At 38.8% G+C, this 14566-nt stretch overlaps 2 protein-coding genes across 5 annotated transcripts in view; one reads left to right on the forward strand and one right to left on the reverse strand.

Annotated features, from left to right (window-relative positions):
- The window catches only part of ZDHHC8 (zinc finger DHHC-type palmitoyltransferase 8), a 234785-nt gene extending 227187 nt beyond the window's left edge, over positions 1–7598 (forward strand). The window contains exons 12-15 of one of the 2 annotated variants that reach the window (XM_008171708.4): positions 1578–1703; positions 3164–3252; positions 3799–3932; positions 6106–7598. In XM_008171708.4, the coding sequence (XP_008169930.2) occupies positions 1578–1703; positions 3164–3252; positions 3799–3932; positions 6106–6256 (500 nt within the window). In that variant the 3' untranslated portion in view covers positions 6257–7598. The remainder of the gene's footprint in view (positions 1–1577; positions 1704–3163; positions 3253–3798; positions 3933–6105) is intronic. The other variant, XM_024108332.3, reaches the window with a different exon arrangement.
- The window catches only part of ANKLE2 (ankyrin repeat and LEM domain containing 2), a 62493-nt gene that overhangs the window by 20807 nt on the left and 27120 nt on the right, over positions 1–14566 (reverse strand). For 2 of the 3 annotated variants that reach the window (XM_024108331.3, XM_005295010.5), the window contains exons 12-13: positions 14344–14475; positions 7838–11272 (exon numbers count right to left, since the gene is read on the reverse strand). In XM_024108331.3, coding sequence (XP_023964099.1) covers positions 11032–11272; positions 14344–14475 — 373 coding nt within the window. In that variant the 3' untranslated portion in view covers positions 7838–11031. Of the gene's footprint in view, positions 1–7837; positions 11273–14343; positions 14476–14566 lie in introns of those variants that run through there. The other variant, XM_042852583.2, reaches the window with a different exon arrangement.

The raw sequence follows: 14566 nt of genomic DNA on the forward strand, positions 1-14566 counted from the left end.
CGTTCTGCTCCGGATCCTATTGCCAGCTTCCTACTTAGGATTTTGGATCCATTGAACATATATAGGCCAACATAAGCTTGTCTCTCCCCTCCTCCTCCCCCCCCCCCCCCCATGATCCTATAAATAAAATGCCTGTTTATGCATATCCCAAACATGCCCCCACCTGTGCAGTAATCCTGTTTCAAAACTTCATACTGGATTCCTTTGAGACTTTGAGCTAAACTTTCACAGCAGATTTTTAAAAATTTCCCTTGGCTGAAATTTTGAGCTAAGTTCAAGACTCAGGATGACTATTCTGGATCATAAAGTCTTGGGAAAGGGTTTCTATATGTGATTTTATTATGAAGCCCACACCTTTTGACTATGGTGACGAAAATAACTAAATGGCGTTTCATGTAGCGGTTAACTAGATTTTTTTTCTCTGGCTTTCTTGAGTGTGCCTTTTCAGTTGGAGTGCTTGTAGTTAGAGAATCATTATATATGCTCCTTGCTTCATCCTTATCTCTAATGAGGCTGCTGGGAATTACATTAATAAATGCCCATTTGTTGAGATGAGAATAATACTCTATTTGTATACTGATACCTAAATTAATCTGTGCTTGGCTAATGCATATGTCTGGATATCAAAAATTGTAAGTAGCACTGACTAGAATTCTGTAGCTGTTTAATTCAAAAAGGAGTGGTAAACATCCTTGGTGTTTTTTATACCCTTTTTCCTGAAAGGGCAAGAATTTTCTGGGTGTGATGTTGTTTCAGGTGCTGAAAACATGGTGCCAGATGTTAATGTGGATGTTTTCTGAGTTTTAATTTGCATGCTCAAAAGCAAATTTGATTAAAGGTGTGTGTATATTAAATACACAACTGATGAGATAATAACAGTGGTTAGAATAGCAGATTCCTGGCTTATATTCTTGACTCTGCAATTGTCTGGCCATATGTCTCCTTCAGCCGTCTACCCTTCTATCCATCTATGTTTAATTAAGATTTTAAATACCTTGGGATACTAGGTAAAAACTTATCTTCATCTTAAAACTAACGTCTTATCTGAGGAAGCTCAATTAGTGGCTAATGCATGTTTCCTTCCAAGCTAACATATCTGCAGCCTTTGTTTCAAGCAGGACTACCAGACATGCACACACTCCTCCTTCTTCTGCACTCCTAGAATGTAGGGGTGATAGAAAGTGAGTGGCAAATTGAACACCTAGCTACAATAACAGCTATTTGCATGAGCCCAGTGAGGAAGTGGTTCACCTTGTGGGATTTAAGAAGCAAGGACCATGACTAATGGGTGAGGTCCTATCTTCAGTGCTTCCCATTGAAGTGGAGAATCAGAAACTAAAAGAACTGGATCTGGCCTAACCAACAGAAATCCCTTCCAGCCTGTGAAACGTGAATTGGAACTTGGCAGTTAGTGAGCCTGGTCTCTTGGTGGTGACGCTGCTAAAAGCATTGTCTGCTGGAAGGAAAAATGCATTACTTACTCTCAGGACTGGCATAGAAGGATGATGAGCTAATATTTGTTAAATATAAAGAGTAAAATATCAGCAATTTATTATATAGCTAATCTCACTGTTAAGGTCGTGAGCAGGCAGAGCTGACTGGGCGCAGGCTGGCAAGTTTGGGGTTGAAATTTGATAGGATTATCCACTCCTCTATGACCAGAGCAACGGAAACAACCGACATCATCAGCAAGCATCTTCCAGGCAAGTGGGGTTTGATAGCATAATGCTGTCTTATGATTGCTTCTTTTGCACCTTTTGACATGTAGTGTTCAGTTGAAGTGTAGCCATTTCCTAGACCACTGTACACTTTGTAAATTAACTTTTTAAATTTAAAAATGAAATAAAGTCATAAAGATGAAGTAGAAATGAAGCTGCAATTTAAAGCTTTGAGCTGACCCCTCTGAGTAGTCGATACATGAATGTATTACTGTGTAGGAGACCTTGGCAGTTCGCTCTTTGTACTTTCAGACTGCTTAGGAGGAAAAGCTGGAATAGTTAGCTTGTAACGAAGAATGCTTACTGACTGCCACTGACCTGCACCTAAAAGCGCAACTTTGCTGAAAGGGAGAGAATGCTAACTATAATTTCTACAAGAGCATGGTGGAATGAATACAGGACAGTGTTGTGACTGGGTTAGCCACTCTTTTATGGAAAGTGTGTACTGGATGCCGCTGTGTGCAGTGCTTGGCACTTTAAATTAAAGGGGGAGGAGGTGGCATACTGAAAGGGTGATGGATAAAGATAGCAGCTGTTCTGAGGTGTGGCTTCACTCCTGCCTGTAGATGGTGGTAAGGATACTTGGTCCTAACCTTTGGGTTAGAGCCCAGATTAATTCTAATGCCTCACATTCAAATGTGTGAACAAAAAACCCCCACGGTGACCACAGACAAAACCTGACACACCTTATTGGTTTTACAAGTATTTGTGTAAGAGCAAGCAAGTCCATCTTGGAACACTGACTGATAGGCATGTGCTCATTCAAAAGAGGGAGAAGGGAAGAGGAATGGACTTTGATCTAATCTTATAGCAGTCGTCTCTTGAATTCAGGTCTAATAACATGAAAAGCATGCTCTAAGAAAACAAAAACTTCCCTTCAGACTAAGGGAGGTTATATTACAGGGAGGTACACTTTTTAACTGTATGCATTAAGATGGGCGATTTTCCACATGTAGGCTAATCTTTGTTGACCTGAACCTTAATTGTCTGAGGGCTGCAAGAATTCATGTCTAAGTTGGTAGACAAATGATCAAAGATTATACTAAAATAATATTTTTCTAGCAGTCTAAACTGCCATATATACGAGGTTTCAGATTCACAACATATAAAGGCTGCTCTTCAAAATGATGGTGTTCCTGGATCAAATTCAGTGGCTTCATTAGTGTCAACAGGGATGAACTTGGCTCCATAGGTAACTGAGCACATTAGGTTTGGAGAGCCTCACTTGCAATCCCTGATGGGAAGTCATGAAGACCGTAATGTTCGGACTTAATTTTTTGGCTGTAACCTGAAGGTTTCTTTGAATATACAGAATATGAATAAATGCACAGCTTGCAATAAATGTAAAGGGGCTTTCTTACTGACTGAAATTATGTGGGCTTGTTTGTGAACTGGCCTAAAAAGTGGCTTTTACTTCACTTTCTGAACGTGTACTTCATTTCCAGGGGTCAAAAAAGTTAGTACTGACCTGCTAAGAGAGGGAGCACCTATAGAACCAGTCCCTCCAGTATCTCACTGGAAACCAGAAGCTGTGGTAAATTTATATTTTTTTATATATAAATAATCTGCATATTACACTGTCTTTAATTAACTGTACATTGTATTGTTTGTTTGCAGGTTGTATATCCTAGGCCTCGGATCACTCCATACCTTTTACCCATCCTCTATGTTGAAATATTTGCTCATAACTTTAAATTCCCCTTAGTAATCTGGCAGCGTTCTGTTCACCAGTTGGCCAGGTTTGAAGATTTGATCTAAGCCCATGGCTACACTAGAGAGCTTACCGCTCTAAAGGTCTCTTTTGTAGCTGCTCTACTTCAGCCCCTGTGAGTGACAGTAGCTATGTCGGAGGGAGAAGCTCTACTGCTGACATAGCGCTGGCCACACCAGCGCTTATGTGGGCATAAATTATGGCGGTCAGGAGGGTGGCTAATTCACACCCAAGAGTGACATAATTTATATCAATTTAAGCTGTAGTGTAGCCATAGCCTAAAGCAGCACCCCATTTTGAAAGTGCAGGTAGCTTCTTGGGCTGGTTTGATCTGTTTCAGTGTCTAATTACAAACTCTCTTGTCATCAGCAGTATTATGAAGATGGGGCTCGTATTGAGGCTGCTTTCCGAAACTATATTCATAGGGCTGATGCAAAGCAGGAAGAGGACAGCTATGAGATTTTTGTTTGCCATGCCAACGTGATCCGCTACATAGTTTGCAGGTAATTTATGAGGGACCAAATACCCATCTGCATGTTTAAATGTCAAACCTTTTTAAATTGAGTTAGTGCATTGCATTCTCTAGTCCATTACAGCTAGGAAATCAGTTAACAGGTTTGAAGTGACTGGAGGGGATGAGTGCCTGGTTCTCTGAGCAGCTGTGCTTACAACATATGATCAGAAGATTAATCTACAGATATGAAAAAGGGATTTTAAAATAATTTTCAACATCCACACTGAATTAATTCTGAAGTAAAAATGAGAGACTAGTACAGATTACTGAGAATTGGGACTCATTTTCTAGGTTTTATATTAAAATCAGATCATTAACAGTGCCCTAGGCTACTCTGATTTTTGGCACAACTCAAGTGTGGACTGCTGTCAAGAGAAACTTGGACAAATATCAAATGTTTGTAGAGTAATAGAAAGTTTAACTTTCAACAGGTGGTATGCAGGTATTTTGAGATGGCTTTCAATTCGACTCAGTCTTGATTACATGCATACCCAGTGGTTCATATTGCCTTAAAATAGAACTAGCACCTTTGTGTCAGCAGTTCAGGATTCCTGCAGCTAAATAAATTTATTTTCCAAAAGCATTTAACGTCAATGGGGGAGGAAAAAAACCTTACTGCTAGGGCATCAAGGTGGCTCAGGAACTGGGGAGGGATAGTGTTAGGTCTTTACCCCCCACTCTGTACCTGGCTACCAGTTTTCTCTACGGGCTGTAGCCTAACAAGTTATTTGCCTTGTGGGCAGGACAGTTGCCATTCATTAGCAACAAAACGTTCACACTATTCTATTTTAGTAAGCAGATACTCTGTTAAACCCATACATCTGTGTGTCTCTGCTGTGAGCTACATTAGTGCTCTCTTTGGTGCTTTAAAAACTCTAGTATTTACTGTTACTTATTGGCAAAGGTAAGCAATGCTATTTCCCCTTGTTGAAGAAAGCTGAGGTTAGAGACAGACTACTGTTCTGCTCCAAGAAAGGGGATTATATCCTGTCATCTTCACTGACTTCCTATGCATCTATGAATCCAGTTCACTTTCCCGCCTGGTTTCCTAAAGTTCTCAGTGGACTTGCTCACCCCATCTCCTTCTCACTGTGAACCTCTTAACCTTCCCTACCTACCAACTCTCCACAGCTCAGCTGAGGACTCTGCTTAAATTATGCTGTGGCTCCCCTTCACTCCATTCCCTCCCTGCTTTCCCCACCTCTCTAAATCTAGTTTAAGATTAGTTTGACTTCTGCTGCAAAACATTTTTGCACTCTTTAGGAAGCCACAATATAAAATAATACTTTTTATTGGTCTTGATGTTTGTGGCCCCTAATGGTTTGAGCTGCAGCAGTCAAAGCTATAGTCTTACTCTGGCATAGTATTCTAATACTGCCTCCAGGTTTCATGCTATAATTTAGTGTGCCAAGTTCAGTTAGTAATTTTGGGAGAAAACTATCCTATTAGAGCTGGGAAAGGACTGCTAGACAAGAGCCTCTACATCAAGTGCATGATATAGTTTGTCGTTTCCTCCCTGAGCATCAGCTGCTTGTTAGCTGTCTTTCACTTCAAGGATTGTAACCACAATACCAACTTGAAAATTTCCCTACTGGCTCCTTGGTCTTGAATCTAGGGCAGCTGTCATCTTGTTTTATCAGGTTACTCAAAGCACTCCTGGCAACAGGTTTTTTAAGCTTTCCATGTCCATTTGAACTAATCCTATCTACATTAATGGTACCCATCTGTTGCACTCTTATAAAAGCCTGCTGGAGTGGCCACTGATTAACAAAGCCATATATGCTTTCATGTTAACTTTGCATTTATAGCTGTGAGCACACAGTATCAACTCTTCAAAGATAGCAATAGGTAGAAATTCTGCATGTGAGCTGCTTGGTGTACAGCAGTTCTCAAACTTTTGTATTGTTGACCCCTTTCACCCAGCAAGCCTCTGAGTGAGACCTCCCTTATAAATTAAAAATACTTTAATATTTAGCACTACTATAAATGCTGGAGGCTGACAGCTTATGGCCCCCAGTTTGAGAACCACTGGTGTACAGCTTCACAGTGGTGGTTCTGTTCTAGATAGAAGAAATGATAGACAATAGTGCTGTCAGAGGCATGCTAATCTTCACATATGCTTGTGGATTAAACCATACACTAATTGCTTTCTTTTTTAATAGAGCATTACAGTTTCCCCCGGAAGGCTGGCTTCGGATGTCCCTGAATAATGGCAGTATAACCCACTTGGTGATCCGTCCTAGTGGAAGAGTGGCACTTAGAACACTTGGAGACACAGGATTCATGCCTCCAGATAAAATCACACGCACCTGAGTCTGTGCAGGTGATGGCCATCTGGGAGCTGCTTCTAGTCTCGCTGCACTAGTACATCCGACTACTGTACCACTAAATTTCTATTTGTAATATCAGGGTATGATGCTGTTTTAAAATTGTACTTTAATCCCCTCTGCCTCCTTTGCATACTCATGTCTGCTTTTCAGTCCAAAAAAGACGACTTTGCATTTCTTCAGAGTTCTATGGACTTTCCTTGTATCACTTCATAAAATGAAGAGTGACACCTCCCCGCTCTGAGATGTGGAGTACGAAAAGACTGATGAAAGGATATTTGTGCTCAACCATTCGAGAGCACCACTTGCTTGTAAAGTAAAAATTACTCTTCCTGTTGAGCTTTTGGTGAACTGATTCCTATGCTATAGAGGGGTATGACTACTAGTGCTTTCCCTGGTTGAAGTTATGTATGTGTTTAGCAGACACAGGGCATACTGAAATGAGGAGAGAAGTATACAGCTGTGGTGGTAGATTAGTGTGACTTTAATGCTCCCTGCTTTGGAAGTTCATTCCCCTATTCTGAAAAATACTCCTAGCAACAGTATCTCACATGCTGAGAGAAGTCTTTTTGTATCTACTGAAGCAGCTAGCAGCCACACACATCTTGCTCCAGAAGGAAAGTAAATGTTAAGACAGACTTTCTTCATAAGCCAGTTTATAATACTACCTTGTCCTTATGCCTGAATGGGGCTTGTGGCAGTGATAGTAGAGGGCTCTGCAGTATAGATAGTGCTTGTCTTATGCAGGTAAGCTTTGAGAACAATCAATCAATCTGCCTCCACATCACCCTGGACTAAGCTTGTCAAAGTACCTAACTCTCTACTTGATGCTGTTAATTCCTATATACCTTTTTACACTCCAACCATGAGTGCTCAGTTTGGGCAAAATTCTGGTGCTATACTAATTTTTATAGCAAACTAGTATGATGGTGAAAGAGCAAATAAGAGTATGGGAAGTTAGTTCTAGTCAGGTGAGAACAAGGTTCATGCTCATAACTGGACATTTTATAACATAAGCTTTTCTTGAAGAAAATGCTAGGTACTCACCTCTGCCTTGTCAGAGCTAATATGAAACTTTAATCATGAGAAACAGTGCCTAGCAACCTGTGCAGTTGAAACCATGAACTCTTTCCACGCTGTTTAAGCCATCTGGCTCTTGCAGTTGGAGCAGTTTAGTGAAACAGGTTACTAAAGAACATAAAACTTTGTATATGAAAAGGGGTGTGTGTGTGTGTGTGTGGGGGGTGGTCTTCAGCAATCACTGCAAGAAATTGGAATAATTTTGTCTATCAACTTTTTAAAATATTTGAATAAAAATTTAAGTGGTCTCTGTGTGTACCTTTGAGTATAGCAATAAACGGCAAGCCCTAAGAGGGAAGTGCATTGGTGAAGCAGCATGACATTTCTACATTTAAAAAAAAAATCCACCAGTATCATTGGTTCATCTCACACTAAACTCAAAAATACCATTGATAAAAGAGCATATGCTGTTTCAGGCATTGAGTTGCAAGTTCCACAGGCATCTTATAAATCCCCCACCATATGTAATCAGTAGCAGAATGTCTAATGCTGAATATTTTGTGCACTTTATTCCAGCATATTACATACACAGTATTGAAAGAACCATAAATACGTGCAGGGTGGAAGGCAACAGCACATACAACACATCTTTGCACATGTACAGAAATTAGCATTTGTAGTGGCACTAAGGTTTAAAACCAAAATAATTAAATCTATATAAAAACAAAATTAAGCTGGCAATAGCCTTATTTAGAGAGTACAGATTTTGTACTATTAAAATATTCCTCTGATCTGAGCAACATAAATTTCATCTCTCCAAACATGGGTATTTCTTTTATATAGCAAAAATCCAACCATCAAGACACAAAAAACAAACATCTTTCAGGTTGTGAAATATTTTCCAAACCTTTAGTTTCATGTCTCAAATTGAGGCACCAATTAAATTTCATCATAGAAATGAAACCATGGTATCTAAAAGAAAGATGCTTTGTTTGTATCACACAGCAAAAATGCTGCATTTGGTTTCACAACATGGATACATATTCCCATCCACCTATTGCCCTAGGACACCTTAACTATCTGTTTACTTTGAATGGAAAGAATAGCAGCTAAACCTCAGCATTTTAAAATCATACTTGACAAATAATATAAAAGACCCTTTGCATCATCAGAGGTCAACTATTAAAAACTAAACAAACAGTCCTAATCTAGATTTAGAGCATCTTCAGCCTCTTCTAGAAGATCTCCCAAGATTGTGAATGAACAAATTGCTATATTTTTAAATAAATGAAGTTCATGTATTATAAATTTACTTAAAACAGAATACAAACACATGGTCTAAACTCAATAAGGCATTTGTCACTAAAAAATGCTGTTTACCCCCCTCCCCCCATAACCCCAAACAAAAGTTACAAACTGGTAGAAGTTTTTGTGCTAGAAATTTGTATTTGAATACAAAAAAGCATCTAACAAGTGTAAAAGAAAAAGACAAACTAGTACTAAAGCATCAGTTCCTCAATCTCCTGATTTTGTTTTACCAAAGTTTTTCTTAAGCTATTTCTAAACAGAAATGTAGAGCCTATATCAGAGATGAGATGGAAATTCCCATTAGCTGGAGGCCCATAGCTGCCTCGGACAGGCACAGATGTTGGAAGTACTGGAAAAAAATATATGCAGTAATCGGTGTTTATTTTAACACCAGTACAAGTAACTTGTGAAGTGTTTTCAGCTTTTACACACACACATACACACAGGTGATTTGTGTGTATAATGTTTAAGCAATTAGCTGGACAGACTGGATAATTACTACACACCAGTCCAGAAAGGGTAGGGAAATTGATTTTTAATATTTTAGAAGTTAAAGCAACGGAAATGTATGTTTGATACAGACCCCTACAGCAACAAAGATTAATAGCAACTGGAAAAGTTACTACTAATATAGTAGGTTTTTCTGGAGGAGAATCCCACAATAAAGCAATTTGGGTGGATTATACTTGAATGATGGTCAATTAGAAGGTAGTGGCTCATTTCTAACATTCAGTTCATGGGAATCAATTAATAATTTCCATTTAAACCATCTATAAACACAGTTCCATCAAAACAATAAGCTACAGAAAGACCCTTTAGAATACTTTTCCATTCCCATGTAAGTGGATGCCACTTTTAAAACCACAAACAAAAACGCTAATTTTAAAATGTTACAAAAGGCACTATTAAGTGCAGTTTTGAAGTTTGTAACAAACAATGAATATATTCAGAAGTATACAGTGTGTGTATGAAAGTCATTTTACTCTAGTGTGCAATAGCTACCGAAACAGCCATATCTTGTATAATTTTAATCCAGCCTCTGTAATGTAATAAAGGTCCCACAGTTGTATAACAATATACTATGACATCTCATCTACTATTAGGGTTCCTTTAGATACATATGCCTGTTACAAAAGCTCCTTGAGGTTCTATTTTTTCCTTGCACTGGGGGGGGGGGGGGGGGTAGTGTTATCAACCAGAATAATTGATCCTTTCTACTCCCATGCCTGGGGCACCTTTGATCAGATGTCTATCATAAAGATTATTTTTAATTCTGTGATAGGGAATTACACTACTGAAAGCCTTTTCTTAAGCAAAAAACACAACTATCCAAATCTACAGTGTGTGTGTTCTGTTTCAAGTTTAGAAACATTTCCAATTTCCATATAGCACACTATCCAAAGGGTTCATCCTTAAAGAATACTGAGAAATTAAATTATTTTTAATTGTAGCTAACAAAAAGGTAGTTACTATATCTAGACTACAGCCAGTAAGAATTTGTATTTCAATAAAAACAATGTCTCAGTCCTTATTCATCCCTTCTAACATTTAGGAAATAAGAAACCTCTTCAGGGGTTTCTGTTTATCTCCATAATATATCACATTAAACTGGACCATTAACATACATCACTGGTAAACTTACTTAAATTATTGCTGATGTGCTTTTGTGTAATTACTAGTGAAGTCTGCAAATGGCAAAAGCTTTGGGGGGAAAAAGCTGAGCTTTTATCTTCAAACTAACCCAAACACAGATCACTAATTTCTATAGTGCCCTTTTCCTAAAACTCTGAACCTGTGATGTGTTGTTATTATCCTCAGAATGCGAAGTGACCCATCAGAGTCTCTGGCTGCTCTTCATTTTAGACATTTCTTACTGTTTAGACTGAACTGTTTATTGGGCAGTGGGGAGTCAAATTCTTACTGGAACAGGGAACCGCCCAGGTTAAAATTTCAGTTCTTTAATTTGAATTTTTTCTGTTGTAAATTAAATATGAATGCATTTGACTCCTTCCATGAGTTCCCTCTAAGCTAGAATTCTGTTTATTGATAAGATGCTTCAAAGTTATGTAGGTGAAAAAAATGCATCTGGGGGTTCATTTTGACTATCACATTTGCCTACAGTAAACACCACCATTTCTAGCAGGAATCACTAAGTGAAAGGTTCAGATCATTGCTCTACGGTTAACAAGAATAAGGGTTATTTATTGTATAACTACTGGATAAGAGAACTTCACTAACTTCTTGCAAATCACCAGTAATCTATCTGGTACATGAAGTAAAGACATTTAATTTTTAAAATGTATATTTGTCCTCAAATGAGGATAAATAAATAGCCAAAGACACTTCCTCATGTCACTTTAGCAATGCTACAATTTCCCCCCTCCATTCTTAAAATGAAAATATAATTAAAGTCCCAGGAAGATGAGTTATGTTCTAATGGGAAGGAGGTTTTGACAAGTGATGCAGTTTTAACAACAGTATATTGTTGGCATATGCTGGACTGTACCGCCCAGGACTCCCAAGATCCGGAAAAAATGAAGCAACATTGCCATATTTCCCTGGGCTGCCCATCACTGGACTATTTCTTCTTGGACTAGAGTACGTTGAACCATTTGGTGGGCCTGCTGCAAGAGACTGGGACTTGAACCTTCCTTTCAATGCTGGACTTGGCCAACTACAGGAAAATAAAAAGAATCACCATATGTATAATATTTCAGAAAATCTTAATGGGGTGAGAAATAGGCTCTCACTAGCACCTGTGAGCTTGATGGAGATGCATCAGAAAACACAACAGATCGAGAAAGACAGGAGGGAAAGAAAAACAAGGGAGCAGCATATTAGGTCACACATGGATATATCACTGAAACTAGCAAATGTTTTTTGCTCCAAAATGGCGAATTATAAAAAAATGCATTGTTTGTGCACATTTGGCCAACTGCAATTCAACACCCACATATAATAGGAAAGGACCTGCTTATTATCTTGTTTCTATGGCTGATCATGTGATAAGATTTAGAACTCTCAAGCACAGATGGCCAGCCTACCACGAAACATCAAAGAAATAGCAGGTTATCTTTGTTTTGTAAAGCTCAAAATGACTCTTCAGCACATCACCACTTACAAGACTATGGACAAGGTATTTGGTTAAAGAAGAGATTTGTTAAAGGTGGCTTTGTACCAGTGATTTTGTAGGTTTGGCCATCGGAGAGACGGTTTTTGTTTTTGTTTTTTTAAATGCAATGTGTCCGGATGCAACAGAAATAATAAATACATTTTTTATGGACTAAGTGTTTACTTGTTTAAAAATCATAAAATTCCCTCTTTAATATTATTTATCTTTTTGAATAAGCCAGGATTACTCACTTTGGTTTTACCAATTACTATTCTATCATACATAACGATAATCTCATGATACTATATTTTTCTACCAAAGCAGAAATAGATTTTGAAGATAACAGTCAGCCTTAAAAAGGGTAATGAAAGAGTTAAACATACTGTAAAGCTTTTAAAGACTCCAAATCAATAATATATGTTTAGATTCAGTTGCATGCGTAGATATTTATTTCAAAATGTTTGAATATCCATTTCTTCTTACCTATCCAGACCTGTACTTCCAGGTTCTCTTTTTCCTGCCAAAATCTGACACCGAGAATACTTAAGTGGGGCATTATTCTGTACTTCCTGTCTCTGATTGAGGTGTTGCTGGCACTAGCAACACTTGAAATGGAAATAGAGCAAACTTTGGTCTTGCCAAGTAAATGAAAAGACACTAATTTCCAAATATTTTATTACTTACATTAAGCACCAACTTTGTGCTGGCAATGTACAAAAGAGAAGATAGCTGCCTTATAAGATGCTTTAAAATGTAAATATATTGTAGTTAATCTGAACACATTATCGATTTAGGATTTTAAAAACTTCTCACTGCTCCTTTAAAACTGAGTGTGTAGAATAAGAATAAAAGTTACATAATACTTCAGCTTCTTTGAAGAAAGGATTCACAGAAGTTAAAAAGTTGATTGCTCAACCCAGACCCCTGAAAGTTTACTAAAAAGCAGGACGGACTTCAGCTGGACTGAAGTGTGACATTTGTAAATAGTTTATTTTTACAATTGCTTTTTGCTGCAAGAGGATGCTGTGTTTGAAAAGTGTCAACTGTTCACAGGCAGTATGGCAACCCAGCAGGAGAGAACAAAAACCTGTTTCCACACTACTTTAATCACAGAAAGATCTCCCACATACATAATTTAAACACACACATCTGCAGGTATCAAAACTTGCATCTACTATGGCAGGGTAACAAAATGTCTGAAGACCTCTAGATCGTATTATCTAAAATTAAAAATTCATTTGATATGGCATCTTGCATAATCTAGTATTTCAAAGCAATTCTATTATTGTATTATATTGCACCAATGATTATGAGTTAGAAACAGGTACAGTAACTCCTCACTTAAAGTGGTCCCGGTTAACGTTGTTGATCAATTAGAGAACATGCTTGTTTAAAGTTGTGCAATCCTCCCTTATAACATTTGGCAGCTTCCTGCTTTGTCCACTGCTTGCAGAAAGAGCAGCCCGTTAGAGCTAGCTGGTGGTGGCTTGGAACCAGGGTGGACTGGCAGCCTCCCCCAATCCCCCGATCAGCTCCCTGCTCCCCTAAGTTCCCTGTGAGGCAGCCGCCCAGCAGGCTATCAATTGCCAGGCAGTTCAGCTGTCCCTCCTCCCACTGCCATGTGCTGCTCCTGCCCTCTGCCTTGGACCTGCTCGAGCCTCCGGACAGAGGGAGATTGCTGGCAGCAGCTGCTGTCTCAACTTGCTGATCTACTTAAAAAGGCAATGTACTTAGTTGGGTCAGCCTACTTAAAGGGGCAATGCACATCTCTCTCCCTCTCTCACACACACACACACACACACACACACACACACACACACACACACACAGGGTGTGTCTCTCTGTCTGACATGCTGTCTCCCCTCCCTCCATTTTTGCTGCCTTGTAGAGTGTAAGGCTACATTAACAACAGGTTAACCCTTGAGGGCTCAGCCGAGTACTAGTTCATCATTTAGCAGTAAGGCATTCCCTGGGAAATAGCCCACCCTCTGACTCCATCACCTCAACCAAACTTCGCAATCATCATTGCTGTGTACAGTATTAAATTGTTTGTTTAAACTGTGTGTGTGTGTGTGTGTGTGTGTGTGTGTGTGTGTGTGTGTGTGTGTGTGTGTGTGTGTGTAAGTAAAAAATTTCCCTGGAACCTAACCCTCCCCATTTACATTAATTCTTATGGGGAAAATTGGATTTGCTTAACATCGTTTCGCTTAAAGTCGTGTTTTTCAGGAACATAACTACAACGTTAAGTGAAGAGTTACTGTACAGGCAAATGTGGCAGCCCCTACGTATTGAGTAATAACAGAGCATTCGGCATCGTGAGACTGGCTAGTTCAGCAGAATTAATTCCGACACTCTTGAAATCTGCATGTTTTACCTGGATAACTTTCTGAGATAGGATGAAGCAACGTGGCTTTGATATCTAATCTTTAGCACCAGTAAGCAGAGCTACACCAGCAATGGGTATAAGCCCAAGTCTTAATTTAAAATACATTAAATTATATGTATTCAATTCTATAGCATCTAGACTTTTGTATAGGATAGAGCTTAAAATTCTAGCTACTAAAGATGTCCTGCCACAGACAAACTAAAAAACTGTTGCTCTTCAACTCATTCTGTTGAATTTACATAAATACCTTTGCCTGTCAGAAGAAGAGTAGGACTGTACAGCATTCTTCCATTTGTAAGTAATGGGGTATTTCTGTGGGTCAATCTCTACTCCTTCTACAGCTGCTAAGACATCACTATCCAGCTTTGATGGTTGTTCCCTAGAATATAAATGGAACTAGATGAAAACAGAGCTGTTAAACTTTTTAGACAAGATAACGTCCCCACACCCCAGTGTAGATATTTTGAAAT

The sequence above is a fragment of the Chrysemys picta genome, chromosome 15 (assembly GCF_011386835.1).
Source record: "Chrysemys picta bellii isolate R12L10 chromosome 15, ASM1138683v2, whole genome shotgun sequence".
NCBI classification, from domain to species: Eukaryota; Metazoa; Chordata; order Testudines; family Emydidae; genus Chrysemys; species Chrysemys picta.